Source organism: Rhinopithecus roxellana, chromosome 14 (assembly GCF_007565055.1).
Source record: "Rhinopithecus roxellana isolate Shanxi Qingling chromosome 14, ASM756505v1, whole genome shotgun sequence".
Taxonomy (NCBI): domain Eukaryota; kingdom Metazoa; phylum Chordata; class Mammalia; order Primates; family Cercopithecidae; genus Rhinopithecus; species Rhinopithecus roxellana.
This window is the reverse complement of record NC_044562.1, coordinates 69,627,173-69,654,168: the sequence shown is the minus strand read 5'-3', so window position 1 is coordinate 69,654,168 and position 26,996 is coordinate 69,627,173. Positions and strand designations below refer to the sequence as shown.

Sequence of the window (26,996 nt, the reverse complement as noted above, 5' to 3'; positions counted from 1 at the left end):
CTAAAAATACAAAAATTAGCCAGATGTGGTGGTGCACACTTGTAATCCCAGCTACTTAGGAGGCTGAGGCATGAGAGTCACTTGAACCCGGGAGTCCGAGGTTGCAGTGAGCTGAAATCACACCACTGCACTCCAGCCTGGGTGACAGAGCAAGACTCTGTCTCAAAACAAACAAACAAACAACAACAACGAAAACTGTGATTCTGCAATTAAAACTATCAAATAGCCTCCCACTTACATGGCACCAAAGCATATATGGTTCCAAATATTTCAGTAACTAAGGCAACTATGCATTTACTTGTAAGCAGAGAACGAAGAAGAAATCAGCATCTTTTGTGGTCCTAACATATAGGAAAAAGGCCAATAGTACTCACTAAAGATAAGAGTAATGCAGTGTTGTTGGTTTTTTGTTTTTGTTTTTGTTTTCTCATTCTAAGTGTTTGAGATTTTGCTCCAAGAAAAATGATCCTGAGCACTTTCTCAGGTTGAAAAGATACTAGGAGTCTTCCTCTGAGGCACATGGTTTATCTACTAAGAATGTTATCACCTTGTTCCCCCTAAAACATTCCTGCTTTCTCAGATAGTCAGAGACTTATTTCCTCCTATCTCCAAATATAATGATTGTAGAATCTGTATCCACCTTTAATCCATCAATGTGACAGTCCTCCAGATCAAGTGTATGATTTGACATATTTTACAAACCAGTTCTAACAGCTTCAAACAAAAGCCAAAGGCTGCAAGTGATAGTTCTGTCCTCAAAAAGCAAAAACTGGGTTGAGGGAGGGAAAGACACGGGGACTAGGATGGAGAGAGGAGAGAAAAGGCAATGAAGAGTTTAGCTACTTTGTATTTACCCTGGGTGTTTTAATAGGTACAGAGTTGTAATAATGAGATTATATTTCTGTATGTATTGGTTTACTGTATTCATTGGCTCTGAATGAAGCAGAATGCCCATTCCCTGAAGCAGATACCCTCTTTACTAGGCACTGACATTTATATCTTTATATCTTCTAATTGCTGATCTTAATGGGAAGGAAAAGAAAGCTATCTTTTCACTGGGCCTTGTCTTCTCACAGGTCTTTAACTTGAGGCTTGATACAATTCCAATTAGCTACATCTGTATTCTATAAATGGAACATGTTTCTGTGTATCAGTGGGTTGTTCCTTACCAGAGGATTCACTGTACCTTTGTCAACAGGGTCCTTGTAGGGATGCCATGCTTATGTAAAACTTTTCTCTTCTTGTAATAAATGCAGTTGCTCCACATACTAAACTGTGTTGTAGCAAGTAGTATTTTACTGATGCTAACTTAAAGCATGTTGGAGGTAGTGTCATGTAGAGAACTTAGAGTTGGTGTACTTTCAGTGCTATGTTCTTATTATGGTTGTCAGTGTCTACACTGTTCATTGAAGACACCTTTTTGTTTGCACTTAAGTTAGTTCTGCAGCATTGTCATATATATTATGTGCTCCTGGAAAATGAAAATACAGATGTTTTCTTTAAACAGATGAAAATCTAATTCTATAAACTAAAGCCAGTTCATTCTATTTCTAACTAATTTTAAGGTAACTACCCAGTTTTGAAACAACTCCCAAACTTTAGAAACTAGAACAAAAATGTGAAAAATTTTCAATGAAAACAATAGTTTTCATCATAGGCTGCAAAAAGTAATATATATGTAGTGGTAGACTGGGCTTGAGTGTAATGGGCCTCACTCTAAAGGAAAGAAAATTCCATGAATCACTTTTATGAAATCTGTTAACTCAGCCCACCAACCTGCAAAGTAGCAATCTTATATTACAAAAAATTAATACCTTATTTTTGAGCCATTTATTTCCTCCTTGCTGGTAGGGTCTGGCTCATGATGGCTTCAAAAGTTAGAGCTAAGAACATCACAGACATTATTGTCTAACTTGTACCTGCGTACTTGTTCTGTTTTATGCTTGCTTATTCATTTTAAATTACATGTGTGGTTTTTGTTATTTTAAGGCACTCAACCAGAATGCTGAACTAAGGAGTCGTTTGAACAGAATACATTCAGAGTCTATTATTTGTGATCAGGTTGTCAGTGTAAATATTATTCCTAGCCCTGATGAGGTAAGACTCATTTTAAATAGATGCAGAGTACCTATTTTTTTAGCATCTAAATTTACTGTATATTTTTGTTTATTTATATCCAGTTCTTTCACTGTTAATAAAGGTTCTCTCCATAAATATTTGTGTCGCTGACAGTTCAATGTTCTTTGAAGTAAAGGATATATAAGAGCTTGGCATCATTTATTCCTGGTGATCAGTGTCTATTTTTATTTATTCCTATGTTCACCTGATACCACTGAATATTTGATTTATATATCTACTCCAGCTTGTTAATTTTCAATGTCTGTCTCATTCGTCATTAGAAATGTTCATTAGCATCAAATGGCCGGTGAAATGTTGCAAAAAAAAAAAAAAAAAAAAAATTTTAGCTGAGAAGGCTGCTAAGTAAAAGTGTTCTTAAGGTTTGTTTGAAAGCCCTAAGGACAGAAGTCACCTGACCTTGTTAAGATAATGCTAATGGTACTGCTGCAGCTACTACTGCTCTGCTGCTGCTAATTAATACCTGACATGCGTCAAGGTAATGCTTACTATGTGCTAGGTATTGTGTTAACGACTTTGCATGTGTGATCTCATTCGACACGCTCAACAACCCTCTGTGTTAGGTGGTATTATTATTCCATTTTTCAGATTGAAGAAATGTTAAGAGAATAGGAGAACATTCAGTATTTGGGCTAAACTTAAGTGTATAATTCTGTTTATGACTCTCCATAAAATTATTACTTTATAACATGAGAACTTACACTTTTTAACAGTAATGTTAGAGCTTTATATACAGTGATGATATATGTAACAAGTTGAGAGATTTAACTGATTTTGAGGTCATATTTGTACCAAAAACATACATTTTACTAGAAATCTATAGGTACAAGGGTTCTAACCTCTTAGGAAATATTATCCCAAAACAACTTGTCTTTGACTTAAGTTTTCCACCCTAAATTCATTCACCTCCATGGGCTCTGTATTCTCTAATAATACTTATATTCACTCAACTGCCCAGAATCTAGAAGTATTTCTAAAATTTGTCATTCAAAAATAATTTGATAATCTCAGTTGGAATCTTCTTTTCAACCTGAAATGTGCACTAGAATATATATATATATATATATATATATCTCTTACATTTTTAATTGAAACTTGAATAGCTTCCTTGAAAACTATCACTTACTGAATAAAAGTATAATTTGAAATAAGGTTCAGTATTCCAGTCATGTGTTTTATTGGTTAAAATTCATGATCAAATTGCAAAGTGACATATATAGTCTGTCTCAAAAATTAGTTTTATAGATTTTCTTAGCATGTCTCTAGTAGTTTCTACAAATATTTCTTCATGTTTAATGTACCATTAGAATATGACAGAGCTAAGAATAAGAGAATGAAGTTGTCTCTGCAGCCAATCAGGATCTTCATAGCAGCTTAACCTGACTCAGTATCAATCAACCAAAGATTTAAAATCAAGGCAAAGTACAAACACCTTTCAACTATTCCTTTTGGGGTCTTTAGACACATTGGAAGGAAACGTATACAGTGGTCGTTACTGAATTGCAAGTGAAAATTACTTGTGGCCGCCACTTTTTAACATACAGTATTAAAGAGTATAAATCTGGCTAATTTAAAGGAATAGCTATTCTAACAGGGGGAAAAGCAATTGCACTGTGTATGCTTCTGTCTTCTGCAGGCTGGTGAGCAAATCCATGTCAGTCTCCCCCTATCACAGCAAGTAGCCAATGAGAGCCGCCTCTCCATGTCAGAGTCTGTTTCTGAGTTCTTTGATGCCCAAGAGGTGCTCATCTCTGCAAGTTCATCAGAGAATGAGGTATGTATGCCTTCTTGACTTGTTAGCCTCAACATCTTGTGACTGAGTTGAAACTCAGTGGAACTTTTTGGTGGTTACTTTCATTTTTTTCTTTTTTGTTTACATCATAGTAAGATGCCCAAATTGTAGCAAAGCTGAAAGTACGCAAACTATATCAGTTACCAATTACTGAGTGCTTAACGTTTCTGAGCATCAAGAATTTAAATTTGATGAATTAAGGGAAAGAATCAACATTTATTGGAGCGTCTTCCATGATTCATATTTCAGGGTAACAAAAGAGTTTATGACAGAGCTCTTGATAGAAGGAGACTAGCTAATAAATATAGAACGAATGAGAGAATTGGGAAAGCACCATTCACGCACATACACTGACACATACATATTAGATATTTTCGCTAGGGACATGAATTTAAGATTAGAAGGATACTATGTAGCACATAGCTAGTTGGGTAATTATGGTGTTTGGAGGTTAACCACTGACTATCATAAAAGCTGTACTGAATTGCTCTTCATGCTTACGATTCTTGCCAAGGTCTTGGAAACAGGGAACCTCTTCCTTGGTCAGGTTGCAGAAATTAGTTCTTTTACTACAGTGTAGTCAACTTTTTTTGGCATGAGGAAAGCAGCCAAAACTCTTTTCCACACAGCTGATTAGGAATTTTGTCATTTGGGATTGCAAATCTGTACTGCATTTTTACAAAAAAGAAATGAAATCATTGCTAAACATTATTTCCATATGCATAGAAAACAGATTGGAAGGAAACATCCTGACAATTAGTAGTAGTTGTTTTTGGATGTTTGAAATTATGAGTGATTTTAGAAACAAAGACAAAGTAGAAAAGAGAAAGCAATAATGAATACATATCATTTTTATAATGGGAGAAAAGTAAAATAGAATTCTTGTATCAAATACTGAATTTGTCAGCATACCAAGGCATGCACCTGCCTCTCAGATCCCAAGGCATGCATGAACAGGTTCACAGAGACTTCCATTCGCAGGCTGGAATGCTAATTTAATGATCTGTGATGGTAACTGATATATACTCTCAGACGGACAGAATAATCATCCTTGCTAATTAGTGCATCTTTTCCTGTAGGCAAATCTGCATGGCAAGCCTAATTCTAGTCAGAGAGTGCCTGGTGAGCAAGGGACATGAGTAAACTTAAGGGTAGAGGGCCAGAATATTAGAGCTCCATACTCAGCCTCCATCATAGGGATACTCTGCCACAAAGACTTGGTATTTGTGTCTGCCTGCACCCCCAGGGACCACCATGCTATCGATAATGCTACCAAAATTTCCTTTTCTGACTTTGCCTCCTGAGCTCCCATTGCTGACCCATCCTTCATCCTTTTGTTGTTGTTGTGTTTGTTTGTTTGTTTTTCTTTTTCTTTTTGTTTTGAGATGGAGTTTTGCTCTTGTTGCCCAGGCTGGAGGGCAGTGGTACGATCTTGGCTCACCGCAACCTCTGCCTCCCGGGTTCAAGTGATTCTCCTGCCTCAGCCTCCCAAGTAGCGGGGATTACAGGCATGTGCCACCATGCCCTGCTAATTTTGTTTTTTTAGTAGAGATGGGATTTCTCCATGTTGGTCAGGCTGGTCTCAAATTCCCGACCTCAGGTGATCTGCCTGAGCTTACCTCTCTGAGAGCTATTTCCGAGTCCCTGGGGCACACCTAGCTGGGTCCCCAGGTACTGCTTGCCCTGGACACTGGGTATACAGAAATGAAGAGGATGTGAAGCAGGTTATTGCACAAGTCCAAGCAAGATGGTGGTGCCACCCTGGGACAGGTGAGGGGTGGGGGAGTGAATGTGGTGGCAGAGAGCAGGATAAGAAGGTGGAGGACGGGGTCACAGGGAGATGAAACATTCACTGTGAGGCATCATGAGTTTATCAGACTTCTCAGTGGAGTTACCTGTCAGGCATTTGAATATTTAAGTCTAAAGCTCAAGGACAGAACTGTCTGAGAGTCAGTCAGCTACCTGTTAGACATTGACACCTGGTACTCACAGAACCTCTAATTCAGCACGGCCCAGAAGCTTTCGTCAACAAGCCCCACCACTACCCCAGGAGAGAAACCCCAGCCTACCCATTCCTCTCATATTGCCTATCTAAGTGCCCCTCTACCCAACTGTTCACACCAAATGCCTGAAGATTTTCCTTTACTCCTTCTTTCCCTTTACTACCACCCATCTTGATTCACTCGGGTTCTGTAGCTTCCATCATCTAAATACTCTCAGATCTGTACATCTTCCTGCAGCTTCACTGCCACTGCTCCAATTCAGTTCCCATCTGCTCCCCACCTAGATCACCCATCAGTCTCGTAACTTTTCCAGTCTCCCGTCTTGCTGCTTCCCATCCATTTTCCACTGGGCAACCTGAGCAGTCTTCCTAAAAGGCAAGTCTGATCATGTCTCTCTTCCCCAGTGTCCTTAGGATAACATTCTAAACTCCTTAGCTATTAAAACAAAGACCCTTATAATCTGATGCCTGCTCTCAGCTCCAGCCTCATGCCACCTCTCTTCTGGAGCCTTCCAACAGCCAAAGGAATGATTTCTGGAGTTGCCTATTTGCTAAAGATACCTTGTGTCCCTTGCTGTAGCAATGAGAGTGACTGTCTCTTACAACTCACACTGGAAAGAACTGAACTGTACCTCCATTCCTTGTGCCCTGTACCTCACAGGTTTTCATAAAATTACTGTTTTTACTTGCAACTTCTCCCTTTATCACAACACTTGGCCTTAAGTATTTAAAGGGGGTAGGCCAGGAGATAAACCCAAGTGACAGACATTATGATGTTCTCAGAGTTGCTTTTCCCCTTCAGCTAAGGCTTGGTTTCTGGGACAACCTCATTTGCCCAAGTCTCTAAGTTCCCTTATGTATAAGGCAGTTCTCACATTGCCATAAGGAAATACCTGGACTGCATAATTTATAAAGAAAAGAGGTTTAATTGGCTCACAGTTCCACAGGCTGTACAGGAAGCACGATGCTGGCATCTGCTTGGCTTCTGGGGAAGCTTCAGGAAACTTACAACCATGGTAGAAGGCCCAGGGGAAGCCAGCCCTCACATGACCAGAGCAGGAGCAAGAGAGCAAGGTGGGAGTTGCTACACACTTTTATACTACCAGATCACGTAAGAACTCACTCACGATTGGGAGGACAGTACCAAAGGGGATGGTGCTAAACCATTCCAGAGAAAACCATTCCCGTGATCCAGTCACCTCCCACCAGACCCCACCTCCAACACTGGAGATTAGATTTCAGTGTGAAACTTGGATGGGGACACACATCCAAACTATATCACCTTGTGATGAGGTCCCCTCAGAAGGCTCCTTGCGCCTTCACACTCATAGTCTTGGCAACCCACCCGGTGAGTTGACTATACATGTGGGAATCCTAGCAGCAGCTGCAGGTTAGGCTCAAGCTGTGTATCCTGCACTGCAGCTGCCAAAGGAAATTGGGCCTCTGCACTTGCCATCTACCCTGGCCCAAGCACTTCCCCCAGAGATCCACAACTTCAGTTCCTTCACTCTCTTCAGTCCCTTACTCAAAGGTCACCTCCAGGGAAGCCTATGCTGGCTGTCCTGTCTACAATTTAGAGTTGCCGTTTCCTCCTTTCTTCTGACCTTTTGGGGTTTCTCTGTTTATTTTTGAGACAATCTCTCATTCTGTCACCCAGGCTGGAGTGCAGTGGTGCAATCTTGGCTCACTGCAACCTCCACCTCCCGGGTTTAAGCAATTCTCCTGCCTCAGCCTCCCAAGTAGCTGGGATTACAAGCGTGCACCACCACGCCTGGCTAATTTTTGCGTTTTTAGTAGAAACGAGGTTTCGGCCGGGCGCGGTGGCTCAAGCCTGTAATCCCAGCACTTTGGGAGGCCGAGACGGGCGGATCACGAGGTCAGGAGATCAAGACCATCCTGGCGAACACGGTGAAACCCCGTCTCTACTAAAAAAATACAAAAATCTAGCCGGGCGAGGTGGCGGGCGCCTGTAGTCCCAGCTACTCGGGAGGCTGAGGCAGGAGAATGGCATAAAACCCGGGAGGCGGAGCTTGCAGTGAGCTGAGATCCGGCCACTGCACTCCAGCCTGGGCGGCAGAGCGAGACTCCGTCTCAAAAAAAAAAAAAAAAAAAAAAAAAAAAAAAAAAAAAGAAACGAGGTTTCACCATGTTGGCCAGGTTAGTCTCAAACACCTGACCTCAAGTGATTTGCCTACCTCGGCCTCCCAAAGTGCTGGGATTACAGGCGTGAGCCACTGCGCCTGGCCTCCTCTGACCTTTTGTGTCCCTCTTTCCTCATTTTTTTTCCTTCATGCTTATCACTATCTTAGATATATATATATATATATATATATATATGTATTTCCTGTATTTCATTTGTTGTGTGTCTGCCCCCCTAGAACATAAATGTCATGAAGGCAGAGATTTAACCACTGGGTCTCCTGCACTAAAACAGTTCTGGTGAGCCCAGAGCAGGTACTCAATAAATATCTCCTAACTGAGCAAAGGAAGAAATGCTTATAATGATTATTCTGAGAAACATCTGGGCATTAGCTGTCTTACATTAACATTTTCCATGGCTGAGGGAAAAATCCTCTTTATATGTTATTTACCAATGCACTTTACTGAATGAATCCTCTGCTCTTTTAAAAAATGTTCTTCTTGCTTCCACAATAATCTATTTGCCTTTGCTTTTAAACTTGTTTCTGCAATGCTACATGCCTGGTCACATTTAGGAAAAATATATATTTTCTGAACTCTTTTGAATCCCTAAGTTTGTAAAGAGAAATATTTGGTTCCAGGACTTCTTAACCATGGGGCAGAGGACAAACTGTTTTATTCTAATAGCGTAGAGCCTTAGCTCTTTGTACAGGGTGGTGTGAATGGACCACAGCAAGAGAGCCCAGCCTTAGTTACTACACACATATGACATGTATACATCTTACTCAAGGCCCACTATTATTGTAGAATTCTTTTACACCAATTATTTCAGATCATTTCTATGATATATTAGTTTGGGAGAGATTAGAAATTGAAGAGGAAGGCCAGGCATGGTGGCTCATGCCTGTAATCCCAACACTTTGGGAGGCGGAGGCGGGATGATTGAGTCAGGAGTTTGAGACCAGCCTGGGCAATACAGGGAGCCCTCACCTCTACAGAAAATAATCGAATAATTATCTGGACATAGCTATGGTGCATGCCTGTGGTCCCAGCTCCTTCAGGAGGCTGAGGTGGGAGAATCCCTTGAGCCCAGGAGGTAAAGGCTGTGTTGAGCTGTGATTGTACCATTGTACTCCATTGTGACAGAAAGAGATCCTGTATCAAAAAAGAAGGAAGGAAGGAAGGAAGGAGGAAGGAAGGAAGGAGAGAAGGAGAGAGAGAAAGAAAGAGAGAGAGAGAAAAGAAAAGGGAGGGAGGAAGAGAAAGGAAAGGAAAAAGGAAGGGGAAGGAAGGAAAGAAAGAGGGAGGGAGGAAAAAGAGAAAGGAGGGGGAGAGAGAGAAAAGAGAAAGAAAGAAAGAAAGAAAGAAAGAAAGAAAGAAAGAAAGAAAGAAAGAAAGAAAGAAAGAAAGAAAGAAAGAAAGAAAGAAAGAAAGAAAGAAAGAAAGAAAGAAAGAAAGAAAGAAAAGGAAAGAAAGGAAGAGAGGAAGAAAGGAAGAGAGAGGGAGGGAGGGAAAGAAAGGAGGGAGGGAAAGAGAAAGAAAGAAGGAAGGAAGGAAAGAGAGAAAGACACAGAAAGAAAGGGAAAGAAAAAGAAAGAAAGGAAATTGAAGAAGCATAGACTTTATAGCTATTTGTAGGATAAACATGAGTGTTTTCTTAAAAACAATAAACATGCCTGCAATGTGAATTTGGTTTAGGTAGACCTTTGTCTCCTCAAACATAATTGAGTATGATTAGATTTTTTTTCAGAGAAATCACACAGAGGAGTTTGATTTACTTTTTTTGTTTCCAAGCATAAGAAGTTGGCTTTTCTTTTTTTTTTTTTTTTTTTTTTTTTTTTTTGAGACGGAGTCTTGCTCTGCCGCCCAGGCTGGAGTGCAGTGGCCAGATCTCAGCTCACTGCAAGCTCCGCCTCCCGGGTTGACGCCATTCTCTTGTCTCAGCCTCCCGAGTAGCTGGGACTACGGGCGCCCGCCTCATCACCCGGCTGGTTTTTTGTATTTTTTAGTAGAGATGGGGTTTCACCGGGTTAGCCAGGATGGTCTCGATCTCCTGACCTCGTGATCCGCCCGTCTCGGCCTCCCAAAGTGCTGGGATTACAGGCTTGAGCCACCGCGCCCGGCCTCATCCAGGTATTGTCTATAATAATAAAATGTTAGAAACCACCTACATTCTGGTTAAATTCCTTGTTATAATCATATAATGAATTATGTTGCCTTTCCAAATAAAGTAGCTATAGCTGCTATAATGAAAACCTATTCAGAATGCTATAAAGCAATATGTAAGCTGTTCTCCTTTTTCAGTATATAAAGATAAATGTGTCAATATGTTTGTACAGGCATTTTGAAACTGGAGGATAATACTCACCAAAATGTTACGTGGTTTCCTATAGGTGATGGGCTGATAGGTAATTTTCACACTCATCTGTTTACTTGTACCTATTTTCTAATTTTTTACAACAAGAATGTTTTATACTCAGAAAAAAATATAGCATTGTTTCCATTTTGAAGGAAGTAAGTATCAGCAGCTTTCTTGCCTGCAGGAAAGTCATTAGTTTTCCCATTCCTCTGATGGTTCTGTCTTATCCTCTCTTTCCTGATCTGCTCTGTTTCTAAGTCCCTTTAGTATGTACGTTGTTCCTTAATTTCATTTTTCTGCTAATTTGTGTTTCTAAATTTTAGTTTCACATTTTTCTCATGTAGGGGGTGGCTTCACTATTCGTCTCTCCCCATTGTCACAGAGGCCATCTGAATCTAAGCTGTATTTCTTTTTTTTGAGACAGAGTCTTGCTCTGTCACCCAGGCTAGAGTACAATGGTGTGATCTCAGCTCACTGCAACCTCTGCCTCCTGGGTTCACACCATTCTCCTGCCTCAGCTTCCTGAGAAGCTGGGACTACAGACACTCGCCACCATACCCGGCTAATTTTTTATATTTATAGTAGAGATGGGGTTTCACTGTGTTAGTCAGGATGGTGTCGATCTCCTCACCTTGTGATCTGCCTGCCTCGGCCTCCCAAAGAGCTGGGATTACAGGCGTGAGCCACCACACCCAGCCGACTAAACTATATTTCTTACCTGGATCTATGCAGCATCCTAGTATCTGGCCTCCCTAGGGAAAGCTGCCAAATATCTTCCTGAAAACCAAATCTGATTCCAACATCCCATGCATTTTTGTTGGTTTTCCTAACTCTTAGGATTGCATATGAACCCTTTTTGTTGGCATGAAAAGCCCTTCACTGTTGGGCCCTCTTGTTTTCTCTACCCTCTGCCACAGCCACTCTCAACATCCTTTGCATTCCTGGGATAAATGTTGCTCTCATGGGCCTTACCTTTGCACAATCTCCCTTCTTCGTGTGCTTCTGTCCCTTCTAACAACTGGGCAACTCCTATTCATTCTCTAACACCCAGTTTAAATATTGCCCCCTGGGCAGCCTCTCCTGAGTCCTCCAAGGTAGAGTCATAGGGCCTTCTCTTAGGTATTAGGTTGGTGCAAAAGAAAGTAATGGCAAAAACTGCAAGTAGTCTCGCACCAACCTGAAACATTCTTAGTGTATTATGCTAAAATATTTCTGGTTCTTTACTGGTCTCCTCTGCCCTCCTGCCCCTACTAAGACAAGGAGCTAAAGACCAGGCTCCTTTTTAGTGATCCTATATTCTAGTTCATGAAGACCCTCAAGTGTTCATTGCACATATGCCAAATACTTTTCCTCTAGGACCTCTGCTTCTCACTGGAACAATATTTTGTTATTTTTAATCACTTGATTATCTGAGCTTGCAAGACTGAACAAGAATTCTGATCTTTGTATGTTCTTCCCTCCCTTAGGCTTCAGATGATGAGTCTTACATCAGTGATGTGAGTGATAATATATCTGAAGACAACACCAGTGTTGCAGACAATATTTCTCGGCAAAGTATGCATCATTTGAGCTTCCAGGTTGTTCTATCTACATGCCAAATTGCAACACTGAAGACTTAATGAACAGGCATCCCCCCGCCCCCCCGTACTAATTGTTCTTTTGGCAGCTGATTGTTCAATACATTCTATTTTGTATAATCTCTTGAGGTAAATGGTTGAAAAATCTGTTAGGTAAATGGTTAAGAGAAAGGGTTTTTCCTCTTTCTCACACCAACAGCTTGAGTCCCTCTTATTAAATATATTTAATTTTTTAAAACTTAGCCTGTCTTGAATGATATTTGAGTATATTTAATGCCTTATTTATAAAACTATACACTGTTGTTTTCTGCATTTATTAGTAACCTTGCATTGAAAGAATTCCATTTACTTTTGAAAGGATATAATGAAGACTCTTGAAATGTCTCAAAGTCAGATTTATTTGAAAGTTACTTCCCTTCTTGATTTTGTGAAATCAGAACAGCAAAGTGTTGTTCACTGTGACTCTCCCTCTTCCAGTTCTAAATGGGGAGCTTACAGGAGGGGCCTTCCGAAATGGGCGTCGAACATGCCTGCCAGCTCCTTGTCCTGACACCAGTAACATTAACCTGTGGAATATCTTGAGGAACAACATTGGTAAAGACCTGTCTAAAGTCTCCATGCCTGTGGAGCTAAACGAGCCACTCAACACCCTGCAGCACCTCTGCGAGGAAATGGAATACAGCGAGCTCCTGGACAAGGCTTCGGAAACTGATGATCCATATGAGCGCATGGTAATAAATAACTAACAGAGCAGCGCCCCTCAAGGATTTGCCAATCCTAGACCTGGGCTAAACCAGAATTCATTATGATGATATATTTGGCATTTGCATAATATTCTCACTGCATAGTAAAAGAGGAATTGACCTGTTTGCATAAATCAGGCAAGGCCAAAACCTCCCAGATACCAACACAGGAAGACACACTTTTTGTGCCTTATCCTTGGTCTAGAGTGTTTCTAAAGTTAAGGTGTAAAGGTCTTATACTCCTTAGAGGTTGCAGGCACACCTTGCCTCACTTTATCAGTTTTTCCTGAATGTCAAGATAACCCATCTGTTCAGGAACTTAGGTCTGAGAAAATAACTTCTGTTTATACTTCACCCTTTACCCCATATGGCTGCGGGAAACATACTGTCCCCTCTGAAAAGCACCCACAACCACAATCCTCGTGCGCATGAGGCTAAGATCATGCCCGTGGCAGAACCGATAAACTGGGTTCCAGAACCTTTGAACTCTGTGATACTCATGACGTTGGATGGAAGGGTGAAGAATGCTTCACCTCAGTGGCCTGCTGGTTTCCATGCAAGTGGTTTTACCTAATTTTACTTATTTTTTTCCCCACAAGTTGGTAAAAATTCTGTGCAGACAATAGAAAATGCAACTGTCATCAAATCAACACCCATCCACATGGGGTGTGTAAAATCTAGAGGGAAAAGGAACAAACAGACCTAGCAATCATCTCTCCTATATTATTTCCTTTTCTTCAATGTTTTAACAGGTTCTCGTTGCTGCATTTGCAGTTTCAGGATACTGCTCCACCTATTTCAGAGCAGGAAGTAAGCCATTCAACCCAGTCCTTGGGGAGACCTATGAATGCATTAGAGAAGACAAGGGATTCCGCTTTTTCTCAGAACAGGTAAGCGCCCCTGGACTCATACAGGTAAGAGGGCAGTTTGGTGGTGAAAGCAGCCTTTTGATAACAATCTGTTGGGATGGGTTATGACACCAGTTGTGAATCCAAAGTATCTGAGACAGGTCTCAATCAATTTAGAAAGTTTATTTTGCCAAGGTTACGGACACACCTGTGACGCAGCCTCAGGGGTCCCGATGAAATGCGTCCAAGATGTTCTGGACACAGATTGGGTTTAAACATTTTAGGGAGATATGCAACATCAATCAATATATGTAAGATGTACATTGATTCTGTCCAGAAAGGTGGGACAACTTGGAAATGGAGACTTCCAGGTCATAGGTAGATAAGAAAGGTTGCATTCTTTTGGGTCTCTGATCAGCCTTTCACTGAATACACAATTTACATGTGAGAGGGTGGTAGAGAGAGAGTCACTTATGCCTCAGTCTGGCTCAGTGAATCTGCATTTTTACATAGACAGTAGGGCAGAGGAAGTAATCAGATATGCATTTGTCTCAGGTGAGCAGAAGGATGACTGAGTTCTGTCAGTCTTTTGTCCCGTACCTGTGAAGATAAGCTATCAATGTACATTGCCAGGGTGAAATTCAACAGAACTGTTTTAGGGTAAAGATCTTGAGGCCCACAAAGAATTTCCTTTGGGCAAATTGTGAGAGAGAGAGGTAGCCTTTTTTCAAAAAAAAAGAAAAAAAAATCTTTTTTAGGAATAACATGGGAAGCAGGTGGTCCTGAGATTTATTTTCTTTTCACACGTTAAGAAAACTAACATAAGAACAGAAAACTAAACACCGCATGTTCTCACTCATAAGTGGGAGTTGAACAATGAGAACCCATGGACACAGGGAGGGGAACATGACACAGTGGGGCCTGTCAGGGGGTGGCAAGCAAGGGGAGGGACAGCATTAGGAGAAATACCTAATGTAGGTGACGAGTTGATGGGTGTAGCAAACCACTGTGGCACGTGTATACCTATGTAACAAAACTGCACGTTCTGCACATGTAACCCAGAATTTAAAGTATAATAAAAGAAAGGAAGCAAGGAAGGAAGGAAGGAAGGAAGGAAGGAAGGAAGGAAGGAAGGAAGGAAGGAAGGAAGGAAGGAAGGAAACTCACTTCACTTACGGGCATCATATCCCCCTCTAAATTGTATAAGTTCTCAGTGTTTTTTAAAGCACGAAGACTTACAGATTTACTTATGCATTTTGAGAATAATTCGGTAAGAGAAATGGATGATCATGTGGAAGTTTTAACACTGATATTGCCTTCTTTTTTGTTTTTAATTACCAGGTTAGCCATCATCCACCCATTTCTGCCTGTCACTGTGAATCTAAGAATTTTGTGTTTTGGCAAGGTTTGTATTTCAATTATTATTGAAAATCAAATGTATGAGCCTATGAAAAAATGTCTGGCTTCCAAAGGGCCATTGTATTCAGTTTAGATTTCTACCTTTGGAACTCAGCGAATGTTGGTAATTGGTGCAGAGCTCATTTTGAGAAATCGAAATTCCTGGTTTCAACATGAAACGGTTTCAGCTAGGAGATGAGACTGCTTGTCTTGGAAGCAATGCCATATGGAATAGCAGAGCTCCATGCGGACTGTGCCGGTGCAGAGCCACGACCTTATCTCATGTGCCTCATTGTCTGCATCTGTAACATGGAGGTTCCATCTGCTGCCTTCTTGGTTCTTGGGGGTGTGCAAAGACATTTTAATTCTGAAGGAAGGCTCTATGACACATCAATGGTCATAATCGAAATAGATATGCAAACAGTACAGCAATTCCTGGCCTTTAACTCACTGGGGCTTAAGAGTTTGGATTGAAGTCTCTACTCATTAGTTAAGTCAGAATGTTACAAGCTTGCCTAATACAAAAAAGTTTCTAAACTCCTTTACAAAGAAAAGAATATTTACGTAAATGTGAACATTAAGTGTAAATAATTCCTTCATGTTTGGAAGGGTGCTTCATTACTCACAGAATGACTTTTCTCATGAGCATTTTCATAACCTGAAAACACATAAAAATGATAGAACACTATAACTGTACTTTATTGCAAAAATAAATCATAAATTTATTTTTATGATTTATTGCAAAAATAAATATTTTATTTTATGATTTTATTTATTTTTTATTTTTTTATTTTAAAATAATAAGATATGTTATTAATAAATATTAATTTTAATTTTATTTAAAATTTAAATTTATTATTTAAGTTTGATTTATTAATATTAATATTATTAATAAATATTTATTAATAATATATGACAATTTAATATATCCATATAATAATATAATAATATGAATTAATATTTATTGATATTATGAATAAATAATAAAATATTTTTATTTATTTTTGCAATAAATATAAATATTTGATCATTTCTTGGTCATCACCAAGAATCAGGCATTTTGTGGAGATGGCACGAAGTTCCCTTAGTTCATCAAAACGGAACCAGGTGGTTATCACAAATGCACAAATAAATCTAAGTTTCCACATGTAAAACATAAAGCCATCGTGTGAGGTAAAGTGCTGGGCCAGTATAAACACATTATAAACAACCAGTATAAACACATTCCTTAAGTTAATCCCACTCTCTCATAAATCTTATTTTGTAAATTTTATTTTATCTGTATTTAGAGATTTTTTTAACTGTAATTCCAAATTATATGTCTTCGATATGGAAGGAAATGTATATATAAATTAATTGTATTGCTAAACTGCAATTATTTTTAGTATACACCTTATGCTTGATATATTTGTTAACTATTTTTACCACTTAGTTAAAACTAATAACATTTATTGCTGTCTGGACATTAAAGCACAGTAGAGTCTATGTTTGTATGTATAATGTGAATATACACCCACACATACACCACACACACTGTTCCAGGCTTCTTCCAGCTCTGTTAGTTGAAAACAAATAAAGAGCATATATTACAGAGAAATATAGATAGTGGGTTTTGTTTGTTTGTTTTTTGGTTCACAGTTAATATTTTCACCTTGGGCCATTTTCAGGCCCTCATCATACTAAATCAACAATATAGAATCAGTTGTCATTCCAAAGCTTTTTCGTAAAGTGTAATACAAAAGTTAATTTTTACAGAAGAAGTGATTAGATATGGGGTATGTATTTCTTGTCCTCTGCCTATGTCATTTAGATATCAGATGGAAAAACAAGTTCTGGGGGAAGTCGATGGAAATCCTGCCTGTTGGAACACTGAATGTCACGCTTCCAAAGTAAGTGACTCACACCTCCCTTTTGGCCTCTTATCTGCTTTTCTAAATCATAAATGGGTATTTTAAACTCTAGAAGATGGTAAGGGTTTATTTCTCTGTATATACCCAAGGCTTCTGTTACCTTTGCCAAAGTTTTGAGAATAGACTCCCACAAAAACAAATGAGAACTTAAGCATATGTAGCAAAGCTTCCTGTTTATTTCTTCACATCCTCCATTCTTCAGTCAATACCACCAGGTACCTCCCGTGACCCAGTCATCATGCTAGTTTGATTTTATATAAAAGGTTCTCCTGTTCAGCCATTCTTTGCTATACAATTCGGTTTCACTTTTGAGTTCATCTTAGATCCAGGGAGTATTTTATCAAAGAAGAGTGACGAAATTCTTTTATGGGTGTGTTCTAGAGGATACTACCTCTAAATATTTTGAAATTAATTGGAATTTTTATTGAGGCCAAGGGCTCGATTGTTTCTTCGGTTTTATCTATTTGAATGACAGAATTTCCAGATGAATTGGATATGGAAGAAGGTGAAGAGAAGGAGATATTCCTAGGACCACAAAATAAACTTTGAATGTTTGAACATGTAGGCCGGGCACGGTGGCTCACGCGTGTAATCCCAGCACTTTGGGAGGTTGAGTGGGCGGATCACGAGGTCAGGAGATCAAGACCGTCCTGGCTAACATAGTGAAACCCCATCTCTACTAAATATACAAAAAATTAGATGGGTGTGGTGGCATGTGCCTGTAATCCCAGCTACTCGGGAGGCTGAGGCAGGAGAATTGTTTGAACCTGGGAGGCGGAGGTTGCAGTGAGCCAAGATTGTGCCACTGCACTCTAGCCTGGGCGACAGAGCAAGGCTCCATCTCAAAAAAAAAAAAAAGAAAAGAAATAAGGAAGAGAGTTTTCCTAGGTATATATGGTGTCTGCATCATACCAATTCATAAACTTTGCAGAAACTTAGAAGCATCTTTTTTATGTTGATGTGACATTTCATTTGAAAATAAATGTAATGTACAAACCTAAATGTGATTTGAAACTATTATTATTTCATTCCCTAGCAGAAATTCTGTAACCTTGCTTCCCAGAATTTGTATTAGATTTGTGCCATCTTTGTGCTCCTCAGTCTTTTTCCGAATAATTATTCACATCTGAGGTCTTAAACCTGGAGTACGAAACAGTGTTCCCAGAGTGATCTTTCTTCAATGCACACTCTGTGGAGCCTACATCCTACCTGGAATCCTGCAGTGGCCCATTGCCTGCAGGGTAAATCCAGACTCCTTGGTAGGTCCGTGCAGGCCTTCCCGGCTCTGCCTCATCACACCTTTCCTTCCTTGTGTCCTGCCACCCGCATTCACTTGGAGCACAGCATTCACAGGCCTGGATGCCTTGTGCTCTTCTGACCTTTGTGGTTTTGTGGATGCTTTCCCCAGCCCGTAGTGCCCTCCTATCTTCCCCAGCCCATGGCGCGCTCCTACCAGCCATCCGTGCTTACACCAAACCCAGCCTCTTCTAAGGTGTCTTCCTTGACACTCATCCCACGTTCCAGGCAGATTGAAGGACTAAAAACTCTTCCTTCTGTGTTCCGATGATGTGCACATTTTAAGTATTTGTTTTGCATATCCATCTACCCTCCCATACTTTTTTCCCCAGAAAAGCAGGAAACAGGCTCTGTTCCCGTTCCACTTTGTAGCTTTAGCACCTGGCCCATAGAAAGTATTTAAATGTTCCTTAAGTGAATTAACCACATCGTAAATACTTATGACCACAGAGAGAATTTCAAGACAAAAATGAGAAGAAAATCAGGGAAAAGAAAGCTTTGGCCAAAGAATATCCTCATTAGTAGAAACAGTTATATGTATTTGTGACCTTCGTTGTTTTTCATCAATGTTACATTCTTCACTAGGTACGGAGATTACTATGTGTGGAATAAAGTCACCACTTGTATACACAACATCCTCAGTGGAAGAAGATGGATAGAACATTATGGAGAAGTAACCATCAGAAATACTAAAAGCAGTGTTTGCATTTGCAAACTCACATTTGTCAAGGTAAATACTATCATACAATAGTAAAGGAAAATAAGTGTAAAACGCTTCTTAAAGAAGAAATAGAATAATCACCTTAAATAGCAGCAGTGAATTTGTCCTGTATCATTGGTCCTTACGGACGTTTTAGATAAGAGAGCAGAACCAACTGATAGAGTTTTTCAAGGCATGCAAGTTTCTGAACATATGGAGGTCAAAAAAGGCACCATCTAAAACAGAAAAAAACACATTTCTTTTTAAAGAATTTTCTTTTGAAGTAGCCAGTCAGTTGTTCACTAAATAAAATTCCAGAAAACACTTCTTGACTGTAAATCTCCTAGTTTATATTTCTGTTTCTTTTCCTGCTTGATTATGTGTTCAAGTGATCTGATTTTCGGGAACTCATTATAATGTCATTTTCTGCAGACACTTGATGTAGTCATGTAGATGATCACCACCAGTCACTACATGCTTATCTAACCCTGCCACTGTTATAATTCAAATAAGTTCAACAAGAAACAGCCTCGTTAACAAGAAAATATTTTGGGATAGAAATGCCCAAAAAGCACCATTTTCCCTCAGTTTCTCTGGTCTGAAGTGGAACATTCAGTATCACTGCCATGTTTGTTTGGATGTGCTACTGAATTCAACATAGTACAGAAACCCCACTCAGCTACCTTACCTGTTCAATTCATGATTCCATTCTAATATGGTAGACAGGTAACATAATGGAGTCTTAAGACTCTAATATTTTCTTTTCTCAGTTAAATCCTTTTAAGCCATATTGGAAGGTTATGTTTATTTCAATTGAATACCTTTATTTTAGCCCAAAATGTTGTTCACTACCTTTTTTCTTAGAGACTCATAAAGTACCTAGAACTGAAGAGCCAAGATCCCTATGTGCTGTGGCTCGGTGATGTAAATATGTACATTTGGCTTTGTAGGCTATGAGAAGCTGCAGTGCAGTCCCGTCTCTAACACTTGCAGAGCCTGTATAATTAACTAAAATATGTAAATCAAGCCTGTAAGCTATCAAATAGAATATGCTCTATTTCTTTGCCTTGACAAATACACTTTTTATAACAAAGCCTGTGAGGCCAGGTTGGACCCTTCAGAACGCTGTGCTGTAACGCTGGCAATGTAGGACAGCCAGTCCTGGCCCACGGCCTTCCCTGCTTTCTTCCCACCTCTGGCTCTGTTTTCACTGCAAGGGGCCTCATACACACATATATAGGCAGTCCAGCCCACACATCTAAGCTCTGTTCACACTCCCACAAACAGCCACCCTTGGCCACCCCTCAGACCGAAGTGTGCACATGCTGGTGGGTGGTCTGCCCTTGGGTGCATGAATCCAAGGAAAAGGAAATCCTTGCCAGCTGTAGAATAAGCTTGGAGCTACTTGGACAAGGAATTCTAGGGTCCTGTATACTTGGAGCCTGATCTGGAAGGGGGATCATGGGGTCCAAGTAGGCAAACTGCCATAGACTTCTTATCCCTTGGGAAGGAGTATGGCTGGAAGGGCCACATGAGGATCCTCCTGATAAAATTTGGCCATTTATAGATACTATGAAAATTATTTCACAAACAATTTCTGCCACATGGCCAATTGAAATTTATTAAAATCCATGAGCAAGAGGAAAATTCAAAACAAGAGGAAAAAAAATTGCTAGCCTAGAAATTAATATTAGGTTCTTGGGATAGAAACTGAGCCTTCTCTGTGATATGCTACCATGTTATGCATGGAATAGAGACCATCCCTTTCTTGAAAGTTAAGGTAACTCTTAGAAAGCCAGCCCTCCGTATAAAACATTTTGAGATTTCTGTATTTCTGAAAATGGTTTGAATAAGGGACTTCAAGGCTAAGAAATTTTTCTATATGGAAAATATAGGGAATTGTGTTATTAAAGCCATCAAATGTCACAATTGGTGTTTGGTTTTTCCAGGTGAATTATTGGAATTCTAACATGAATGAAATACAGGGGGTGGTGATAGATCAGGAGGGGAAGGTGGTGCACCGGCTGTTTGGAAAGTGGCATGAAGGACTCTACTGTGGTGTGGCCCCCTCTGCAAAGTGCATTTGGAGACCAGGTGAGAGTGGCCTGAGTGTCCTGCCAACAGGAGGGTGCCATGGACAACAGACGGGAAGGGAATATCTGGTCATTCTATGCAACTCATATTATGTCTCCTTTAAGAGTGAGATTAAAAATGCAGATGCTTATGGCAATTATAGTTACATTCATACTTAACATATAAGTGATACATAAGCCCCAATATTTGATATTTCATAATAAAAAATGTAGGCCAAATCTCTGACATTCAGTCAGAGATTGGGCTTCATGAAAAATTGCTCAAAGTGTAACGCCTACATTTGAAAAGCTAGGTATATTTATTAAGGACTTTAGATAATTGAAGTATACAAACTTAAATCCTTACTCATGTTATTTATTCTCTGCTTTAGTAAAACAAAGACTACAAACATTTATAATCCACAAATTCAATAACTCACCAGAATAAGCGATCTTTTCACTTGAGCCTCAAGAGGTGGCAGTATGTTGACATTTAATAAAAGACATCAAAAGAGTTCTGATAACACATTAGCATATAACTGAATATCAAGTATAAATGGAACAAGTATCCACATGACAGTTATTGTCACTGGAATTTTGTTAGTTAATCCCTAACTAAAATTAGTTGTTAGTTTCCTAAGAGTCATCAATGAGTATTTAAATTTCCTGCTAGTAGAGTGGCTAGTTTATTCATTCCTCAACTGTTTATTGAGTGCTGGCTGTGTGTCAGGCTATTCCAGGAGCTTGGGATACATCAATGAGCAAGACACACAAAGATCCTGCCTTCAAGTTCGGTTAAAAAGTGGCAAAAAAATATTAATTTAGATCTTCATGTTTTTCTTTTCTAAAAGGAAGCAAACAAGTGTTTCTGGTGAACTCTTAATGTTCGGAGTTAATTGCCGTAATATTTAGTTAACCAATTGAATATTCAAAAGAAATATGGAGTAGTTTAGCTAATGAAGACTACTATATGTGCAGTTTTGTTTGAAAGGCAGGATTGTATTAAATATACGAATCTGTCAATTCTGATCATCAACACAAAGTTTCCTACCTAGGAGTGTCACCAATTTAATTCACTTGAAAAAATGTATAATCTTGTGTTTATGACTACAAATTTGGTGTTAGTGTGGGGTGTTAAGCACTGGGGTAAGTCAGCTTCTTCCATTCCATAAACCTTTCCCTCTCACAGTGGTTCATTGGCCTCTTTCCAGGTTCCATGCCAACCAACTATGAGCTGTACTATGGCTTCACAAGGTTTGCTATTGAGCTCAATGAGTTAGATCCAGTACTAAAAGATCTGCTTCCACCAACAGACGCCCGGTTCCGGCCTGATCAAAGGTGAGGATGGCAGTGGTATTTAACGTGCAGACTATGGCTGGGTGCAGTGGCTCACACCTATAATCCCAGCACTTTAGAAGGCTGAGGAGGGAAGATCACTTGACATCAGGAATTCAAGACCAGCCTGGGCAATATAGTGAGACCCTATATTTAAAAAAAAAAAAATTAAAAATTAGCTGCGTGTGGTGGTGCATGCCTAAAGTCCCAGCTACTAGGGAGTCTGAGGTGGGAGGATCGCTTGAGCCTGGGATATTGAGGCCACAATGAGCCATGACTGTACCATTGTACTGCAGCCAGGGCAACAGAGAGACCCTGGCAAAAAAAAAAAAAAAAAAAGAAGATTATTATGGCATGGGGCTTTAGAGGTCATTGTGACTTATTTTTACTACCATCATGTATTTGTATTCAATCCTTTCTTCATTCCCTTATTCAATATTTGAGTTTTCTATGCTAGGAAAAGCAGTATTCATAGAATGATCATAACAGATTATCTCAGCACATAGTTCCCCACAGAAGGTAAGATAACAGAGATGCTTTTTTAACAGAAAGTTTCTCCCTCCTCCTGAAATTTACCAAAGGTCTGCAAATTTGTGAACTCTTTCTTAAATATATAATCAATCCTCACCTAGTGTTTTTGACCTTTTTACTTCTATAACTCTGTAACGTGGAGTATCTTTTAAACTGAAGAATAATAGGGTAAGTTACAGGGGCACCCAGAAATGCTTTGAGTGCAAGTCTGCAGTTTGCCCAATGTGGTTTTGATCCCACAGAGTATGAGATATGCTCAAAATACAGTACCTTTAATACCTTCTGATTCTTAGTTTTTTATTCTTATATAGTTCTGAACTCATGATGTTCATTCCTATGGAATTCATTTTACTTTTCCCAAAAATTCTATATGCCATACAAATTCCACTCAAGATCAATTTTCTGTTTTCCATGTATTTGTGGCTTTATCTGCCATCTGCCAAAATGCTCTCAGTTTTGAATGTTCTACTATTTAATTCTCTTATATTTTCCCCTCTCTCTCTAGAACATGCTGTCTCACTATTTGACATTCAAATTTATTAATAAACTTCCTGTACAATGTATACCATATTATATTCCTGTTCTTTGCTTTCATTTTGAAATGTAAGCATTTGTAAGTCACCATTCAGTCTGCTTTTTCCTCCTCAATTCTATTTCAGTATTCCTTTTCTGAATTTCATTTACTATTCATTTCCCATTCTGTGGCCTTTTATAATTTTCCCCATTACCTTTTCTTATCTCATCAGTTTTACACTCTCCAGTAAAACAGGAAAGCTCCTTCCTTCTCTGCCTGTTCTCAAAATAGATGGAGAATAGCCAGTTACCATCCTCCATTCTATGGCCTTTTAGCAAAAGCTTTCTGATAATATAGAAAAGGAACATGGCTGTGACTTCATGCTCTTCTCCCCCTGGACTCTGCAGTCGTCCTGAAAATCTCAAGTTATAGAACCCTAGACAGCATAAAAAAGTCTTCAAGGCCAAACCACCCACTTTTCACTGATATTGCTGATTATAATAATTCAGTTCATGTACATAGAAAATATGTAAATCCCGGGAGGCAGAGGTTGTAGTGAGCTGAGATCACACCACTGCACTCCAGTCTGGCGACAGAGCAAGACTCCGTCTCAAAAAAAAAAAAAGAAAGAAAGAAAGAAAAGCATGTAAATTGATGGACAGAGGAAGTGTGGCCTGGGGCAAAGGTGAGGAGACATCGCCAGAGTGTTACTGTGCAGTAATTTATGTTCATAACAATTAGAAAACAATTTTGTGCAAATGAGGTTTTTTTCCCCCAGAAAAGAGGATAATGTGTTAAAATATCAACTGCTTTCTGCTTAGATTTTTGGAAGAAGGAAATTTAGAAGCTGCAGCATCAGAGAAGCAAAGAGTAGAGGAACTCCAGAGATCTCGGAGACGATATATGGAAGAAAACAATCTTGAACATATACCAAAATTTTTTAAGTAAGTCGGTTAGCTCCCATAGCAAGTTCATGTTTTGCAAATGGTTGCCACAGTCAATGAGAAACTCCAGTTAAATGAAAATAAAATGGGTAAATGGATTTTGGTATCTTTGCTCTTGGCAGTGAAAATATTGAATCGATTTTGAACTTATGAGAAGTTAGTAACTATAAAAAGAAATTTTTTCTATAGCTCATCTTTTCTCATGAGCAGCAGAAAAGAGTGAGCTTCCCACCCAGAAGGCTCTTTGTCCTCCAGTCGCACTCTTGAGAATGGTGGAAACTGATTCCTACTCCCTTAGCCAGAGACTGAACCAGACCCCACTGCCCACAAAATCATCGTGGCTTTATTAGGATTTCATTTTATTTCTATCACACAAAGCTTGTGTGTGTTTAGATTTGGTCTCGCTGTAGTATGATAGTAGGTGATTATTACAGGATTATTTGCAGGATTATATATACATCACACAGATTAATCTGAGGTTTCCAAATCCATCTGTTGCCCTCCAGAGCCAGGACAAAAAGTTCAGGGTAACCTTATTTCCTTTAGACTTGTCCTCTCATGACTGCCCTCGGGTAGAAATGCAGCCTTGCCCTTCAGATGTCTAAAGTGTGCTCCTTGGACATGGGCCTGGCAGGGGCTCTTAGAGCTTCTGATATTGCATACTTTTAGTGAAGGAGAAATCATTCTTGTGGGTCCAGGGCCTGAAGCTATTAGTTACAGTATTTGTATATGCTTTGTTGGGGGCTATTTACTTTCTACCCCTGCCAGGAGGTAATTTGTTCCTGCCCTCAGTTCCTCTCCCCCTGGCCCTACCTACTTCCATTTCACACATTTAACAACAAAAATGACTTCACTTCTGGTCAAAAATAGTCACATCATCAGTAGTGAGCAGATAAGACACTAACTGGCTTACAAAACACTGCTTGTATGTCCATGTCTAATCTACAGGAGAGGGTCCAGTTATAAGGTTACCTTGATGTGATTTGTGACTAATGTTGATGTTTATATTTTCACAGAAAAGTTATTGATGCCAATCAAAGAGAAGCCTGGGTTTCTAACGACACCTACTGGGAGCTTCGAAAGGACCCTGGGTTTAGCAAAGTAGACAGCCCTGTTCTTTGGTAGACTGGGAATGTAGAGCTAGCCAACATATCACATTCTGAATGAATAAATAACTATGCACAATTATGTTTCTTATAGCTATGTGTGGTTTCTGGGTCCACTGAAAACCTACCATTTGCTTTTCTATTCATCTTTATAATGGACTTTCAGAAGTGCATTAGACAAAGCCCCTAACCACTTTCGGATCCTTTCTGTTTTGCTGCAACCATATTCCTTAAAAAAAAAAAAAAAAAAAAAAAAAAAAAAAAAAAATCCACACCATCCTTGGAAAGCAGAATAAAAGGAGCAGAATATAAAATCCAAAGTCTGACGAGTTTGTAAAGAAAAACAAATGGTAACTGGTGCTTAAAGCTGATTGAGAAAGTTAACAACATAGAAACCACACGATTGTTCCACTGTCTGGAAGCACCATCCCCTATCGCAGGACTCCTGGGCCACAAGCAGTCAGTCAGTGCAGGCTTCAAGTGTGTTTGTTTGATGTGGCTTGTGCTGGCCTTGTTGAAAAAGATGTGATGCTTCTCAGAACCTGTTCCATCTGTATGCCATTGTTCATGCCTTAAGAAATGCAAAGATGTACAATAAATCATTTTTTAAATGTGTGCTCATAGGTTTATGTGAAGAACAGACTTTTTTGAATCATGGCATGATTCACTTTCTCAATCAGAACAATTATAAGACTAACTTAAATGGGTTTTTAAAAAGTGAACAACACGTGCTTTACTTTGATAAGTCAGTTACCATATCGTATGTCTGAAGGGAAAGAAGGAAAAGGTGTGCGAAGTAGATCTCTGTATTTACGTTGCTCATTAATTTCCTGTCCTGCGTCCAGAAAATAAACCATCCCTCTTCCACCTAACCTCACAGTGTGCCCTATTATTTGGAAAAATCTGTCTTTGATTTGGACATTTGTTCATAAGTGTTAAAACCTTAAAAACAAAAAGCATATGGAATTCCTGTGTGGGCTTAGTAGTACTATAAATGTAACTGTTTTTGAGTGAAGCACCATGTAATCCATGTCTGAATCCCATGCCCACTCCACTGGCACTGGTCGAATTCCACTGAGAACAGAAGCAAGAATGCTAGTAGCTTATTTGCATTGTTTAAATGAATTCTATGCAAAATCATATTTTGAATTTTCATCAAGTGATTCCATATGGTACATGACCACATATTAAGCATTTACCTTGCTATTAGCAGAGATATGAAACTTAAGCTAAGGAATGTATCCATCCCAAAGCAGGAAAGCAGAAGTGTGTTTTGCTTACTTCAGGATTTGTTTTTCCTCCACGAATATGCAGAGGCTTTTGCAGAAAACTTGCATCAGTATTCCTAAGTTTCTGCACGTAGATGACTATATAAATACCTGTATGTTTTTTAGAAAGAATCTCCTCAGAGATTTTCCTAGGGAATTATAAAATTACATATATTTTATTCTTAGTTAGAAGTTTATTCTTAGATTCTTACCATTAGAATTTAAGTGTTATTTAAAACTCTGATACAGTTACAGACACTTTACATTTTATTATGAGGTGTTGATTTTAATGTTATTTCTCCTCAGCAAAGCATTCCTAATAATGG

General features: G+C 39.3%; 1 protein-coding gene across 4 annotated transcripts in view; it reads left to right on the top strand.

Moving 5' to 3' along the window:
- The window catches only part of OSBPL6 (oxysterol binding protein like 6), a 201,845-nt gene extending 175,820 nt beyond the window's left edge, over nucleotides 1–26,025 (top strand). For 2 of the 4 annotated variants that reach the window (XM_010382491.2, XM_010382496.2), the window contains 12 exons: nucleotides 1,990–2,097; nucleotides 3,773–3,910; nucleotides 11,895–11,982; nucleotides 12,483–12,736; nucleotides 13,501–13,638; nucleotides 14,938–15,001; nucleotides 16,805–16,883; nucleotides 18,786–18,930; nucleotides 20,850–20,994; nucleotides 22,184–22,310; nucleotides 24,174–24,296; nucleotides 25,313–26,025. In XM_010382491.2, coding sequence (XP_010380793.2) covers nucleotides 1,990–2,097; nucleotides 3,773–3,910; nucleotides 11,895–11,982; nucleotides 12,483–12,736; nucleotides 13,501–13,638; nucleotides 14,938–15,001; nucleotides 16,805–16,883; nucleotides 18,786–18,930; nucleotides 20,850–20,994; nucleotides 22,184–22,310; nucleotides 24,174–24,296; nucleotides 25,313–25,421 — 1,518 coding nt within the window. In that variant the 3' untranslated portion in view covers nucleotides 25,422–26,025. The remainder of the gene's footprint in view (nucleotides 1–1,989; nucleotides 2,098–3,772; nucleotides 3,911–11,894; nucleotides 11,983–12,482; nucleotides 12,737–13,500; nucleotides 13,639–14,937; nucleotides 15,002–16,804; nucleotides 16,884–18,785; nucleotides 18,931–20,849; nucleotides 20,995–22,183; nucleotides 22,311–24,173; nucleotides 24,297–25,312) is intronic. The other 2 variants (XM_010382503.2, XM_030917077.1) reach the window with 1 other exon arrangement.
- Nucleotides 26,026–26,996: the final 971 nt, after the last annotated feature.